This window comes from Columba livia, chromosome 17 (assembly GCF_036013475.1).
Source record: "Columba livia isolate bColLiv1 breed racing homer chromosome 17, bColLiv1.pat.W.v2, whole genome shotgun sequence".
Classification (NCBI taxonomy): domain Eukaryota; kingdom Metazoa; phylum Chordata; class Aves; order Columbiformes; family Columbidae; genus Columba; species Columba livia.
Window position 1 is genome coordinate 1,563,865 of NC_088618.1, and position 16,345 is coordinate 1,580,209.

A 16,345-nucleotide genomic window follows, 5' to 3' on the forward strand; every position below is an offset into this window, starting at 1 on the left:
TGGAGGAGGAATGGAGGAAATGCGATCCCCTGAAAAGGGGATTCAAATTCACACAGCAGACCCTTCTGGCCTTACATACCTAAACACGGTCACTGGAAAAACCCACACAAAGACCTAACAGCATTGCATTAGAAGAGTAACGAAACATCAACAAGGTGATGGCGGTCTATAGGAGAGCGCTATAGAACTGAAAAATGGCTTGAAGCATTTCCATTATTCTCTGAAGAAAAAGAGAAATGGCCATGCCTTTTTCTGGCCTCTGTTAATGCAATCTAGAAACTAAAAGTTTAACGATTTTGTCAGAGATTGTAATGGAAAAACAAAATAAAATTCAGAAAGGTGACACATTAGGGCAAAGTACTCAGCTCCAGTGTGCCACAAGTAGATTTGAGCTGAGCAAAGAATGAAGATTGAATTCTTAACAACAAGCAGGAAACTGTGGGGAAAGAATTCTGGTACCTGTTAAGATGACATGGTGAAGACTCAAAATACCTAACCTGCCACACTTATTGACATGCCAGTTCATTCCGTGTTCAGTGTCACCCGGGATACCTTGTTTGGCTTCCAGCTCCTCCTGGGTCAGCTGAGGCTTCTTCTCCTCAGCAGCAGCACAAGGCGCGGGCACGGCTGGAGTGTGGTTTGAAGCACTGTGAGCGTTCTCTTGGCCTTCCTTGCCCTCTTCTTCCTCCTCGTCACTGTCATCATCTAATTTGACACGGTTTTTCTCCAAAGGAAGAAGGTCATTTTCTTTGGCCTTGATTGCAAAGCTTATTGGAGCAAATGATGCTGTGAATGAATGGGTAAGATTTTACACATCATTAGACTGCAGCAGAAAGTAGGTTGAACTTCTTGACTTTATCCATTACTGATGCAGACTACACCACACGATGCTAATTTTCTTTTGGGAAAAAGGACAAAACAACCTTCTTTTTTTAAAATTTTTTTTAAGTAAATGTTGGGAATTTCATTTTCCTGTCAAGATCTATCTCAAAGTCTTTTCTACTTCAGCAGCAGGGAAAAAGAAAAGTACTCTAAACCATCTCAGGAATTACATTTCCTGAGATGAGAGAAATAATTTCATATTCTGTCCCAAATAAATTTTAGTTTCAGTACTTCTTATTTTCCCAAATGAACAATCTACTCTTCCAGGCTTAAGATAGAAATGCTCTGTGCTCAGGCTCCTATCTGACACACTACAGCATGATACAGTCCCTTATGTTTCCTTCACACTAAATCAACGCTTTGCACAACAATAGCACTTGGCAGGCTCACAGAACAGTATTTAAAGACTTATTTCCAACTATATGAAAATTAATTACTTCAGGGAGTTAAGAACATTTCATTACAGGAGATAGAACTGCAAAAGCTAAGTGCTTTTCCCCAAATGTCTCAGTTAGTCTTGCAGTAACAAGACTGGTGGTCAACGGTTCCTGCCAGGCAGCCCCTGCTCCTCCAACAGAAGGGCAGCACAGCACACACAGCACACGGCAAGGACAAAGAATGCCTCTAAAAACAACGGAACACCATCATAAAAGGAAATCGTGCATCATTTCAAGCTAGGCTGTATTAATAGAGCCTCAAAAAAAATATTAACCACGCCAATATTTAACTATGGGCCTAAACTAGTCTTTTTGCCTCATGGAATTTTCCTTGGAATGTAGTCTGAAAAAAAATATAGAATTAATCTCTAAAGCATTTAGCCAAAATGCATCTTCTAAGAATAAAGAATGGAATTTCTCAGACATCTCGGGCAAAGCAACCTACTTCCATATGGTCTGCTGCAGTATTTGTCTTTCTCAGAATGTCTTTTGCATATATATAAGATTTCAATGGGATTTTACTCCCTCACAGGCAGAAGAAAAATCTAGTGTGGATGCTATGTCTGTCTTGTAGCCAACTACTCTATTTAGGTTACAAGAAAGTGGGATTTGTACAATATTACAGGAAATGAAAATAAGTTTACAGGAATAAGTTTGTCACGAAGTGACTCACTGGTTACATTCCATCATCTAAATGTGAGCAGTTTATTATCATTAAAGCATGGGCTCCAGTTTGCCATTTGTTAATGACATAACAACAGGCAACGATACAGTTTTCTGCTGTATACTATATTCTCTTCACAGGGCATCTCTGAAGACAGGGAATTTTGTTCCCTCCCCGGGGAAGCTGTTCAACCTGCCCAGAGAAGAAACCGCACAGCGGGGATGGACAGACAGACAGACAGACAAACACGGCCAAGAGCTGGGGCCTGCAGCCCCCGGGGGAAGAGACAGCAGCGAGGAGCAGAAGAGAGAAACCCCAGACCCACCAGCGATTATGGCAGCGCAGTGGCTGGAAGGCAGTGCCCATCCACTGCAACATGACATGACAAGGGTCCTTCTTTCCAGCATGACAGACGTGAACAGGCTGAGCAACTAAGTAACAAGCCTGGGCTACTTCCTCCATATGTATGGCCTCAAACAAGACCACTGGTTTTATTCTGGAGGAATAGGATAGGAACTCCTTTCCTGCACAGAGCTTCTAACCGCCGAGTTTAAAACGACAAAAATAAGATTCTACTGGGGTCACTGTTGAAAGCCTTCAACTTTGCACAAAACAGTTTATTCTGTCAGACCATAAGTACTTGATAGTCTGGTAAGAAATATGAAAAATCAAATTACCTAGTTCAGTCCTTTCCTGATGCTTCCATTGAAAATATTTTCTGCATCATGAAATCCATTTCCTTACTCTCCCCCTGCCTCTCTCTCTGCTTTTTTTTTTCCCTTACATATAGGCCAAGAAATATTTTCACAGCCAACAATCGTGCTAACATACCTTTCACCAATTTGCCATCACTGACGGCTTTAGGAGGAACATCTTTTTTAGTTCCTGGGAGTCCCTTAGCACTTGGCTCAGACGCATCTTCGGGTGCATGTTCATCTGTAAACTGAGGCTCACTGGAGGTGTCCCCGGCAGTTTCTGCTGGAACATCTTCAGATGAGGATACTCCCTTTTCAAAAGAAATGTGTAGACTTACTAACTGTGTAGTTCATGAAAGAATTAATGTAGTATCTGTGGAGCTGCAATTTTCCCAGCCATTTAAAAACATCACATTATCAGCTAAGCGTGTAACAGCTAATTTGACATCGATAAGCACTCCTGACCAAAAGTCTGCTTCTTACAAACAATGAACTGCTTCACGTAACCCCACAGGCTGCAAAAACTACAGACCTACAGTAACAATGCGCTGTTATTTTACAGCAAAGAAATTCTTCAGCTGGTACGCTTTTGCCAGCAGCTCTTTTAAAAATTACGTTCTTAAAATTAGACCCTAAAAGCATTTATTCTTTTAGGTCTTGATCTCCAGGGTCTAGGACAAAATCCATTAAAGTTAATTCACAGTGACAGAATTAAAGCTTATGACATTTTTTCCTAATGTACAATTGCATGATACCTTCTTTACAAAATTAAGTTTTACAGGGATCAACAGAGGTTAAGGTGTTTGATTTGTTCCAACATTCTGCCGAAGAACATTGGGTCTATCAATGCTTTTTGCGGCATTAAATTGATACAGTACAGATGTGCTGAGATTTTCAAATGAGTAAAGAATAACTGGTCTAGTATTACAGGACCGAATCATTCAAGACAGCCTCTAAACTCACAGTGGGAAAAAATAATTCAGATGGATACTGTAAAACATTAAAAATATTTACATAGTGAGTCAGAGGATGACATTAAGTAATTTAACATTTAAATGAGCCGCTCTCAATGAAGAGTTTGGTCACTTTCCACTGGCTGCTGTTAAGTACTCTCCACGTTGAAATAACCAGGTATGGAAGAGACCCTTTCACTGCCGCCTGCAGCCATTCCCTGAGCAAAAAACTCAGTTCTGAAAAACCCCAGAGAGGAAAAACACAAGGAAATCAGGGACTTCACCCTGTATTTGCTGAAGCCAGGAGTACAAATTTCTTATTAACTTTAATGGCCAAAAGGAGAACAATCAATTGCATTAGTTGCCTGTATGTACATTACTAAAGCATAAAGATAATATTGAAATCATTATTCTAAAAAATGAAAGAGAATGGTATTACCTACAGAACCATGCAGTAGGAAAATATGTTTTGCTATACATGAGCCCAAGGGACTCAAACCAGTTTCTGCTTGCTTGTTAACTGCAACTCATTCTAACGCTTAAAATGAATCCCTTATTATTACACTTTGCTTAGTGCGCAATTTCCCCCCAAAATAAATGTTAACAAGGCCTTATTAATTATGTAAGTATTATGAATTCAAATCTGCGATTAAGATATTCTACAATAACAGTCAGCACTGTGGTACAGGACAACTTATCAACTGAATAAGATCATATTTCCACAGCTTATCTTTACAAATACTGTTTTCAATAACATTTTCACTATTGAAACAAAATATTAGACACAAGTTTTTCAACGAGCAACTAGTATTGAATTTCTTCATTTTCCACGAAGCAATTTTGAGGAGTTTACCCACAGGCCTACCTTCTTCAGTTTAAGGCTCCCCAATCTAAGCCTTGAGATGACAAATGACATAGGGCCTAAAAAAAAAATAGCTCTTTCCCATGAAAAGTTAACATCAGATCATGTATTTCTGATACTATTTGCAATTTTCTTTTCAGTAAGAGAACAATCTAATGAGATCAGCTCACACAAGAACAGTTAACAACAAGGATACAAGTCAGTATCATCTTCTAATAACATGGACTAGAAGAAGCAAAGCAAGTAGGAATCTGATGGGAGATTCTGAAGCTCCAATACAGTTTCAGTCACTTACAACAGGACTCTCCTTTAACAAAACCTCCCGCAGTAAAAGCAGGTCAGGAAAGTAGTTTAGTTACTGTGCTACTGTTCTACAAAGACCCATGAGGCATACGAGAAGCTACATCTACCCTTTCTGACAACACTAATCCCAATCCTACACAGCTCTAAACCTCCACAAAGCATATATGCCCTTGTATAGAAAACCAAAGGATTCTCAGGTTGCTATTTTATATTACAACTGCACTGAGCATCTGCTTATACTAAAAAGCAAGAACTAAATATCGCACCACCTCACATATCCTTCCATAAATGCTACACAACATTACAAATCAACAAAAACAAGCATTCATATCCTTTGCTGAACAGCTTCTCCATAAATCAGAGCTCTATTTTAAAACTTCTGATGGTAACACAACACATAAGCAAGTCCTCTTTTCACACTGCATTTTTAATATAAGTATATACAACCACACACGTACCTGACAGTTGTCATTGCTTTCTTTTTGAAGGAAGAACTGTTTTTTAAATTCATAATAAGCATTATACTGGTGCCACGGCTGCAGGAACTCAAATCTGTTAAAAGAAAACTCAATATTTGAAAATGCCCATGAACACAGTAAATGCCAACAACGCTTTGCCATCTGAATTTCTCTAGCAGATGGAACACTATTTCATGTTTGGAAGCACTGTAGCTTACGTCTAACCTAGAGGATATACATTCAGAACATGTTCTGTTAGGCTGGTTCTTTTGAGGATCTGGACAATAACGCTCTGGCACTACCTTTAAGTAGGACCCTGAATTCCAATTAAAAAATGCAGTACATCTCTTCTTGAGATATGTCCCGCTAATATGTTTAAAAAAGAAAACTTCAACTTGTAAAACAGAAGTTAAAATAACATTTCCTCTTACCTGAGATCATTCTTGGCACGAACACTGGTTTCAAATTTTATCCCATTCCTAGCAACATACTCAGCAAGCTTATCAATGACAGGCTGGATATCTGGGGGTGGAGGTATAATGGCAACCACCGGAGTAATTGTGCTGAAAACATCAGAAGTACAACATTTTTATAAATAGAACATAAGTATCTTTCAGAGTCCTGTTTTAACAAAAAACATCACATACAGCTTTGCCCTCTGGATTCATTACGCAGTTAAAATAACTTTATTTTCCATCACGCAAAAACTTCATAGTAGCCGAGTAATAATAACCATGTACAATATCAAAGACCACAATGTGGCCATCAAAGCCACACTGTAGAAACCCTGGCAGATGCTCCTGAGGAATCCCCAATAATAAACCCCTTACTAAATATTTCATATTGAAGTGCAGGAGCGAGACCCCTTCAAACCAACAAGCCAATGTGTCAGCGGTACCTTGTGGAGGTTGTGGTAGGAGTCAGGCCGGTGCTGCTGTCACTGGCGTCAGGGGGAGGCGGGGGGGTCGTGCCGGGGGGCGGGGGGACGGTCGCCACCCCCGGAGCGCTCGATACCGTCACCCCTGCGGGCAACGCGCTGTAGTACGTGGCAACGTCTATTCCTGGAGGTGGAGGCGCGAGGCAGTAGGTTCCATCGGGCAGCATATAGTAACTATAATACATGGCTGCCACAGTTGCTATGAAAAGAGAAATGTAAGAACAATTTTCTAATTAGCAGAAAAACACACAATAAGAAACACCAATTATTGCAGCAGTACAAACACATTGAGAACCCAGACTCACACCACACCTTAAGAAATGGTATCTAATTTCTTGTGTAAAAAAACAAAACAAAGGAAAGAAAAAACTGCTCTTATTAACACACTTTGAATGAATAAGAAATATGTAAATTAAGAGACAGAATCAGAAGGGACCTTATAGCACATTACTTTATAGGACAGTTTGACATCCGGCAGTAGAGGCATTCATTAGGTTTCGTTAGTAGAAACTGATTGAAATTATCAGAAACCAGGAAGGGCCCAGTGCTCACCATTGCACAGACCAAGACTTGCCCGCCGCCTGCCCACCCGCCACCCCGTGCTGGTTTTCCTACACAGCTAATGGTTCAACAGATACTAGGGAAAAATGCACCTTCAAGGATTCAGGACATCGAAAAAGAATAAGTATCAGTTAGGAGTGATCAGTATGAAGCAAGTGTTATTTTCTTCCCACCAGCATCCCTTCATAAGCCCTGCAGACACACCAGCTGCCCCACCACAAGCACTTACAATCAGAGGAATATTCTGCCTGGGATGTCTGCACAGCTGCCCCGTCTGTTGACTGGGGGGTGGATGAGCTATTATCTGATTGCGCTTTGCGCACCAGCGCTGCGAGGGGATGGTCGGGGTCCACAACCTTCAGAGGCTGAAAACGTTTTGAGAATAGAAAAAAAAAAGATTCAAATTTGAAGTACATATGTAAAGCATGTTAGCATCAACCCAATTTGGAAAGCAAATCTATCTAAGTTAATACACATCAGTAATATTGTACCAACACTGAAGTTATTGTTGTAGCTCTCACATCAGAATCCACTTATTTTCTGAAAATTTGTAGGAAAAAAAAAACCAAAACTAAACAAAAATACTTTAAGGTAAACAGAAATGCATGATACACATTTCAAGAAGGTGGTTACTGCTCTTATTTATTGTCAAGGCTGGAATAAGACAAAGAACCTGACTAAATATCAGACAGCAACAGCACCATTTCTCGGAGAGCCTCAAACGCGCACCAGCATCTGTCGTTCCCTTTATCCCATCACTGATCAAACTCAGAAAATAAAGATAGCTCCCACATCCAATCAAATATACACTTCATGAGTAGTATTAATTCCGCTGAAATATTATTTGCTGAAACTATTACTTCATGTCAACACTTTATCTGCCAAAATCTAAAAAGAAAACATTCCCTCTCAGCTTATATACAGAAGGCATTAAATATCTTAATCTTTTCAGCTTCAATACAGGTTCTGTGGGATAAATCCTTGAGTGATGCCCTCAATACCAGAGGGCATCAAAAATAGAAATATAATTCCTTACAAATGGAAAAATAACAATTTATGTGCTAGAGGAAAGGTGACTTGAAAATTTACCAAAGCAGATTAAAATTACTAAGACAGGAACCAGGAAAAAAATCATCTTTGTCAACAAAAGATGGTAACACCTGCATATTATAATTTTTGTGTCCAGGAGTCAGTTGTTTTACAAGGTAGAAAGCAGTTCCAGTAAGATCAGTACCTTCATGAGCTCTTCAAGCCTACTGCATTTTTTAGATGCAAAGAGACTCGGATGCAGGTAATTTCCATCATCATCATCGTCATCATCCTCTTCTTCCTCAGATTTGACTCTCGAGTCTAAACAAAAGCAGTGTCTGAATTTTATTTGGGTTTGCTATGCATTTGTATTAGGAGAGAGAGACAGTACAGGACAAGCATGTGTTCTTAGGAACCTACTGTTTTAATACATATGCTTATTCACAAAAACAAAGACACAAGATATTGCTAGCCAGCAATAAAACTAAAATCTATGTGCTCAGAGCAGCTTCCCATTGGAGCCATTCAAGTGTTTCCAAAAACTCCAAGATCATAGCAGCTCTTGTACCTGACAGTTTCTCAAAACAATCATTTCTTTCAAGAATCTTCCCCAACTTAACCAAAATTTTGAATCATCACATCAATCTCAGTTGTATGATAAGAGTACTGCCATTGCAACACAACAAAAAGACATGGCTGCTTTGCCAAAAAAAAATCAGTGGGTGTTTTAATGATTCACATCCTGAAATCATCCGTGTGACAAGCAACGACTCACGTTTTTTCTCGTCCGCTTTATTTTCAGAAGGAGCAGCGTATCGTCCCTCTTTCATGGCCTTCTGAATGAATTTGTAGTAGGGATTGAGGTAGTGATCAAATCGCAAGAAGTCAAACTGGGAGTTGCGTGCTTGCTTGGCTTTTAGCATGATCTCAAACTGTGCTCCCTGCTTGCAGACAAAGTTGGCAGTTCGCTCTATAATCGCGTGCATTTTTGCTGTTGGTGGCTGTGGGAGTAAAATAACATATATTTGTATTTTCCTAAGCAGCTTGTGAAGTGTGTTAAAGCCCCAGAGGGAATGCAGAAGAGCAGCAGTTCCCTGCCCCTCTGCTCTGCTTTCTCTAGCAACTCCGCTTCATCATCACTTTCAACTAGTGGAAGCATATCAGCGCTGAAAAATCAAACCAGTCCCAATCCTCCCTAGCTGCGCATTCATTTCCTTTCGCAAATCCTCTCCTATCAGCATAAACATTTTTGCCACTGCACTGTTCAGATCCCTTCAGGAACAACAGACCAGTTGCAATTAAGTTTATGGCTCATTATATAGTAAATTCTGGTGACATCACAGGAAGGAAAGCACTTCTGTATGCTAAGACTTCCAAGTTATTTCAGTTTGCTAGAAATGAAGCACTGCTTTTCTCCCAGGCCAGTCTTAAAAACAGCCGGTATATCTGATCATTTCCTGACCCCTTCACATCGGGACTCAGAAAGAATTCAGAAAAATCTCCTGAACAGAAGCAACCTTTTGGCTTAACGGTCCTTCACATCTGGAATGTCAACCTTGACATCTCAGTAAGTCTCCATTCCAAAAACAACTGCCTTTTTTCTACATTATCTGAAATAACATCACAAGTGATATTAAATACACTTAGCATAAGAACTGGAGTAATTTCAGTGAGAAAAAGATTCAAGAGACTTGACAGAACTCAAGAATTCAAGAAAGAACATTTGAAATTAAGCTACTATTTTAGAATCATTTAAAAGACCACACCAGACTTAGGAAAAAAAAAAAAAAATCAATAAAGCACCATAAACTCCTTGAAAATTGACAGAAATGTAGGTTGAGTTAAATGTTCACACATACCAGCTCCACATCAGAAGGTACGTTCAGTCCCGGAGGGGCCACAAAAGGTTCTTCATTTTCTTCTACATTTTCTGTCTGAGCCGCTTCTACAGGAAACGACAGAATAAAATACTATAGCACAAAACACATCAAAGTACCCAAATGTTAACAAAAAATATTAAAGTATATGAAAAGCATGTGCAATCAAGGAATTGCTCAAGTGAATCTATAGCCAGCATCTGCACTGAAGACATTTAAATACAGTATTATATACTGTATTTATATACTTTCAGTATTATCTACTCTACTTGCTTTAAGAAAAACGTATTCCAGTTTCATCCCAACAAATCAGAGAGCCCAAACTGCGTGAAAACCTGACTGCGGGAGCTCTGGACACACACAGAACAGCCTCATCACACATGACATATGCCTTGAGATGGCACCAAGGCATATCAGGGATAAGAGCGTCATTAGGGGCAGTCAACACGGCTTCACCAAGGGGAAGTCGTGCTTGACCAATCTCATTGACTTTTAAGAGGACATAACAAAGTCTCCGTACAATACAGACACCGTATAAGGTTCATCAGATTCCATTTTTAGTGACCAACAGAGAGGGGACATTCACCTTTTTAATCGCTACGCAGTAGAAAAAGGTGTGGGAGCCAAACTGCAAACGTGTTCTTCTCTATCACCCCCACTTTTTAAGTAGGCTTATCCCTACATATACACAGATCCACACAACATGAAAAACACCCCTGTGACAAGAAACATGACAAATCGTATGTAAAGAGAACTTAGAAACTATTTGGTTATTGATTATAGAACCTACCAGACAAGTGGAAATAAATCAAACAAAATAAACCCCAGGAAAGACAATGCAATTCGGTGTCAGTACTGAAGAGTACAGGAGGAACCCCTGGTAGAATGCAAGCGGCACGGACACCGCCCTGACACAACACCTGAGAGCTTCCTTGAGACTTCATACTAAAAATGCAAAGTTATCGTAATTAAAGATGGGAACGCGAGAACCTGAATTCTGCATTTTTTAAGACCACAGAGAGGGGTGCACTATGTTGAAGACAGACTCGTTTATAGCTAGTAACAGGACAAAAATCTAAACTTAGAACAGTAATTAACAAGAACATCTCTTTTTTATGGTTGTGATCTTTTCCTTATTGACCAGAAACACAGTGTTAACAGCCAGCCATGTGATGAATTACTGTTTTTTTCTGAACAAGAATTTGCAAGACAGCAGAATTAAACTTCCTATGCTGTCTACTGCAGTATCGACTGTGCCGCAGCAGGGAAACATCTAAGCACATCAAGAGAGAAGTTCGCAAAAACTCCGCAACACAGTTCCATAGAGACTCTGCTGAAATGCTTTGAGACTTCTTTCACTTGCATTTTAATAAAACACTCATTTTCAACCTTCAACAGAGGCGCTGTGCTCTTCCTCTCAATGAACCCTTGCTATTTTTACTCCTCACCTCTTTGTTTCGCAGGTTGATGCTCCTCCTCCTCAGTGGGTTCTGAAGGGTCATAATAATCACTGCCATAACGGAACCCCACTGCGTTATAGGTACCATCCTCTGCCAGAGCTTCGCTCAGTCTTTTGTATTCCTCCTCTTGAACAAAAATGCAATTACCAATCATTAGAACATATTTAAAAGCTAATTTGTTAAAAAAAAAAGAAAAGAAAAGTAGTATTTCTTACTTTAGGTTTTAAACGAGAAGTTTTCACCTAGTCATTTTAGCTGTCATTAAAAACTGAATAGAAAAACACAGCATGTACATATGCTGACCATTTATTTCTTCCCGAAGAGATAAAGGCTGCGGATCAAAACACTCTAATGTAATTAGGCATACCAGAGCATAAAATTGCATTTATACAACACTACAAAAGCAGAATGTGTTTATTTTGGGGGTTTTGGGTCTGAAATCCCAGTCTGCCCTCAGAATCTGGGCAATTTCTGTGTGGCTCTATATTTAAACTATCCCGAGGTCCTCTCACATACGCAAAGACTCCCGTTTTTCGAATCCACTGGGTACTGTCAAGATAACATCAGAAAAAAGAGAGTATAAAATTAGGAGTAAATTTAATTTCATAATTATTTCTTTAAACATGTGCTAAACTCAGGAAGTTTCCTGGAGCAATACCTTGCCTCGCCTCCTCCTCAAGCAAGTCCGTATGCAAGGCTAAATACCTCTCTTCATCACAGAGGGCTTCTATTCTAGCCTCCTCTTCGGACAACTGATAATCTCTGTTCCACGTGGAATATTCAGCATCATATTCAGAAAGGTCATGCAGGTGACCACGTCCATCATACCTGCAAGATGAAACAGCTGGTCAATGCAAAAAACTTAGGGCTTGGGTTTATGCGACTACTTAAATACTTACCCATTAAAAACAAAAGAAAAGAAGTACTTATATGTTAAAGCATTTTTCCTTTTAGAAGTTACATTTAATTTTGCTAATCATTTGTCACCAACTATCGAAAATTTGTTTAATAGTCTAAATTCCTCTCAAAGAAACTAATAAATTATTAGAATTAAAGGCAAAGGTATCTTTTAATAGTTTAAGTGGGATCCATTTCCTTAACAGCTCTTACCGTACGTGCTTCAACCAACCAATCAATGTCACTTGCAAAATACGTTTTTCTGGAAAGTCAAATAGCTTACATTCACACAAACCCGAATACATAAATACCTATCCGTAAGAACCAAACGGTCGAAATTTCCTCGCTTCTTTCTGCTAGTCCCGAACTCTCAGGAGATATCTTCACCATAGAAACTTGCGTCCATTGCAGGTAAAATCATGGCTAGGCTCGGCCCCTAGCCATTTGGCTGAGGAAATAAGTTCTGGGTTATGTGATAGAGAGACACACATACATAGGAACAGTAACATATACATGCAATTTAAGGAGGTTCACCGTAAAAACGGCAAAGATCAATGACGTACAGTTCCTTTCTACTAAGCAGAAACCATTTTCTTTGCAGGAAAAGCACTGCATTGGGATAATGTGTACGCATCAGGGAGAGAAACTGATTGAAAAGTAAAGTGACAGTAAACTCGACTCCGCTGAGGTGTCTTCCCACACACAACTCTTGACTTGTGCCAACTTGCTAGACCAAAAACAAAGAAAGTAAATATTCTTATAGTAAAAAGGTAATGAAACACGTAGGTCTGGTTAATCAAGCTCTGTCCACAGGCAAACTTCAACCCAAGTCTTCTCATAGCAATGTGCTTTTCTCAAAATGGTGAATATGAAGACTTCCTGCTGCTGGGGATAAGAAGGAACCTAAGCTTCCAGAGGAGCCTATAAGATTAGTAATTGCAAGCTACCTTAATTTATAAATGTAGGTTATTAGACTTTTCGGTATGCACATACATGCACATACGCAGTTTTTGTTCCCAACAATTTCTGTAACAATGGTAAATTGGGTTATTGTTGCACAGGACCACAAAAACGGCCTCTGCCCACCAAGGAAATCTGTCCCAAAAGTGATGCGGATTGGAAGTGCACATTGCAACCCTTGTGCTCTCCTCTATGTCAGAAATGCAACACAGCTACAAACATTGATGGTTGTTTTCTCATGTCCTTGTGTTGATTCCAACTCAACAAATTATTTGCAATCGTAAAAATCATTAACGGCGTGAACCCCAACACAGCACAAGGGCTTTTCATTTTTCCCAGTCTTATAGAATAGAAAGGAATGAAACGATCTTCCCTTACTGGTATCTTTCCAAGCCAAATACAGGTGTCAAATCAAAACAAGAGTCATGTATAGCACCAAAGCAGTAATGAAACTGAGGGAACAAATATCTGCAGTATGTCATGTGATCCTTTTCAAACCAAAATCCTTCCATCTTCCCCACTGAGGTTTTCAGGGTCAGCCACAACTCCCAAACTGCCCTTCCTGTGCTCCCCTCCAACACAGCCAGCCTGACTTTGCCCTCTCCCCAGGAAAACATTCAGAAAATTCATTCTGAACGAATTTATTTCCAAATCCCACCCTGCACTGCAGAACAACTTAAAGACCAGAAGAAACATCAAAGCACATTCTGTTACTCTCTCTGGCCATGAACTTGTACCTAATGCAGAACAACCAAAAAAAGCCACCTGACGTGAAATTTGAAAAGCAAGCATCCAAAATCAAAGCCATTCTGCCTAATACAGTGAATGATAGTACAATAAAAAGTAATTAGGCCAGGAATTGCTCTTGGGGTATCCCACCAACAGCCTGCAGGCAGATTACACAGGAGAAATAAGAAAACCTCATTCTCCCTGAGGTGGATAAACACCTTTCTACTCCTCGCACTGCGCCCTTCTCGCTTAGAGAACACATAAAGTGCCTAATAAGCGTTCCCATGGAATACGGCTCCCTTGGTTCCAAGTGAGAGAAGATGATGTTTGTGGTTTGCACTGAGAACGAACAGATCACTCCTGCTCTCCAGCCCCCCTGCCAGCCCTGCCCTGCACACGTGGAGCAGAAAGACCCAGCGCACACGGGAGCAGAGGGAGGGGAACCTCCCAGCACGCCTGAGTGGGGAACCCCGAGTTCCCGCTGCCGGGGGACGGTCCTGCAGTCACCAGAGCAGCACCCGCACCGCTGTGCCAGGAGGAGCGGCCTCCAGCGCTGCCAGGGAAGAAGATCCGCACACACCTGCCAGAGCCAGCCCGGGGCTCATCCCCCGCCCTCACCTGCCCACAGCATAAGGGGGGGAACAGAAAGAGGCTATAACAGGAGATCTCGCAGCAGAGTCTGGGGTTGTGTTACACCGACCTATCGATCATGATCTTGGGGTCTCCCATCCAAGGAATAAGGTGTCGCCCCTGCTCCTGGTACTGAGCCTTCTCATCATCTCGAAACAGCTTGCAGGCATAGCCGAACACCAGCAGCTCCACACGGCTATTCCCACCTCCACCTCCTCCTCCACCTCCTCCGGGGGGCCCGGGGGCCGCTCCCCCGCCTGACAACAACATTAGGGGCGGCGGGCCTGCTTCTTCTGCGGTCCGGCGAGAACCTCCGGCCCCTCCGTACATCACCAGGGGATGCAGCGAGGAGGAGGGAACTCACAGTAACAACAACTGTCCGAGAAGCGAGTCCCCCCGCAGGCCGGGCCCGCACTACACTCCCCAGCTCCAGAGCACCACAGTCGCCATCACCCGAAACAAAATGGCGAGTCTTCCGCTTCCGCTGGCGGAGCAGCGGCCGGACCGGCTTCCGGCGGGGGCAGCAGATTCGCCGCGGGTTTGGGCGGCCTGAGGGAGCAATGGCCGCAGGAGGCGACTCGGGAGGCTCCGCGCTCCGGCGGGGCAGCGCGGCGTTCGGCGACAACAGCCGATTGCCGGGCGGGCAGGGCGACAGTGACGCCACGGCCGTGACGAAAGTGCGGAACGGGGAGGAGGGGCTGTGAGGCGCTCGGGTGCGAACGGGGACCCGGTCGCTGGGGCCGTGGGAGGTTTGGCCGCTTTCGCGGGATCAGCGTTGGCTCAGACCTCCCACGGGACACGTCTTCCTGGCCCCGTTCCGTCCCGTCGCCGCCGTGTCACCCGTGACCCCGCGGGCTCCCTCCCCGCAGGTGACACGCGGCTCCTGCCGCTCCCGCGGGGCCCGGCAACCTCCCGCCGCCTTCCACGGAGCTCTAAACACAATGCCGGCTGTGCCGTACCATGCCATACGTGATCCTTCTTGTTTTGATTTGACAGCTGTATTTGGCTTGGAAATATACCAGTAAGGGAAGATCGTTTCATTCCTTTCTATTCTATAAGACTGGGAAAAGCAAAAAGCCCTTGTGCTGTGTTGGGGTTCACGCCGTTAATGATTTTTACGATTGCAAATAATTTGTTGAGTTGGAATCAACACAAGGACATGAGAAAACAACCATCAATGTTTGTAGCTGTGTTGCATTTCTGACACAGAGGAGAGCACAAGGGTTGCAATGTGCACTTCCAATCCGCATCACTTTTGGGACAGATGTCCTTGGTGGGCAGAGGCCGTTTTTGTGGTCCTGTGCAACAATAACCCAATTTACCATTGTTACAGAAATTGTTGGGAACAAAAACTGAGTGTGTGCATGTACGTGCATACCGAAAAGTCTAAACAACGTGGGGGCGGCGGGACTCACCTCCCGGGGAGTTGGAGGGCACGGGGGCCGAGCGGGGAGAGGCTGCACTGCGCTGCTCAGCGGGGTTTTAAAGAAATGTTAGGCTATTTTTGCTAAAGCTGTGTAATCCCAGCCAAAATTCCCTGTATTGTTTGCCTCAGGATTATTGTTTTCATCACTGTTTAAGAAGTCTGAAGAAACATGCTGGTTTGTGTATGTTACAATAAAGTTTCATAAAGAAGCACGTTGTGTTTTGCAGTTCACAGTGGGAGTTAATCCCCAGCCTGTGCTGTGAGAGACTCCGGGTGCCCAGAGCACAGGCAGAATTCCTGGGGTTTTCCTCTATGAGCAACTTCTTGGCATCACCGTACAGGAGTGAAACACACAAACGGTGTGACAGGGCAACGCACGTGCACTAGAAGAGATGGGCGGGGGTTTTGTGATGTCCGTAAGTCTGGTCATGCAAACGGTTCGGCAAAAAGACAGTAATGGCACAAGAAGGGCTGTGTGGTCGGTGGTAGTGTCAGGAGGAAACTTCAGAGCGTTTTACTGGGATGTGTGAGACAAGGACATGAACTGGGCGTGAGTCAGATACAGGACGAAAATGGAAAAAACAC

At 42.3% G+C, this 16,345-nt stretch overlaps 1 protein-coding gene across 2 annotated transcripts in view; it reads right to left on the reverse strand.

The window, feature by feature from the left end:
- The window catches only part of SFSWAP (splicing factor SWAP), a 30,723-nt gene extending 15,893 nt beyond the window's left edge, over positions 1-14,830 (reverse strand). The window contains exons 1-13 of one of the 2 annotated variants that reach the window (XM_065033354.1): positions 14,405-14,807; positions 12,327-12,463; positions 11,824-11,946; positions 11,107-11,244; positions 9,641-9,726; positions 8,557-8,782; positions 7,987-8,102; positions 6,982-7,117; positions 6,153-6,390; positions 5,686-5,817; positions 5,255-5,348; positions 2,815-2,989; positions 553-786 (exon numbers count right to left, since the gene is read on the reverse strand). In XM_065033354.1, coding sequence (XP_064889426.1) covers positions 553-786; positions 2,815-2,989; positions 5,255-5,348; positions 5,686-5,817; positions 6,153-6,390; positions 6,982-7,117; positions 7,987-8,102; positions 8,557-8,782; positions 9,641-9,726; positions 11,107-11,244; positions 11,824-11,833 — 1,585 coding nt within the window. In that variant the 5' untranslated portion in view covers positions 11,834-11,946; positions 12,327-12,463; positions 14,405-14,807. Of the gene's footprint in view, positions 1-552; positions 787-2,814; positions 2,990-5,254; positions 5,349-5,685; positions 5,818-6,152; positions 6,391-6,981; positions 7,118-7,986; positions 8,103-8,556; positions 8,783-9,640; positions 9,727-11,106; positions 11,245-11,776; positions 11,947-12,326; positions 12,464-14,404 lie in introns of both variants that reach the window. The other variant, XM_065033353.1, reaches the window with a different exon arrangement.
- Positions 14,831-16,345: the final 1,515 nt, after the last annotated feature.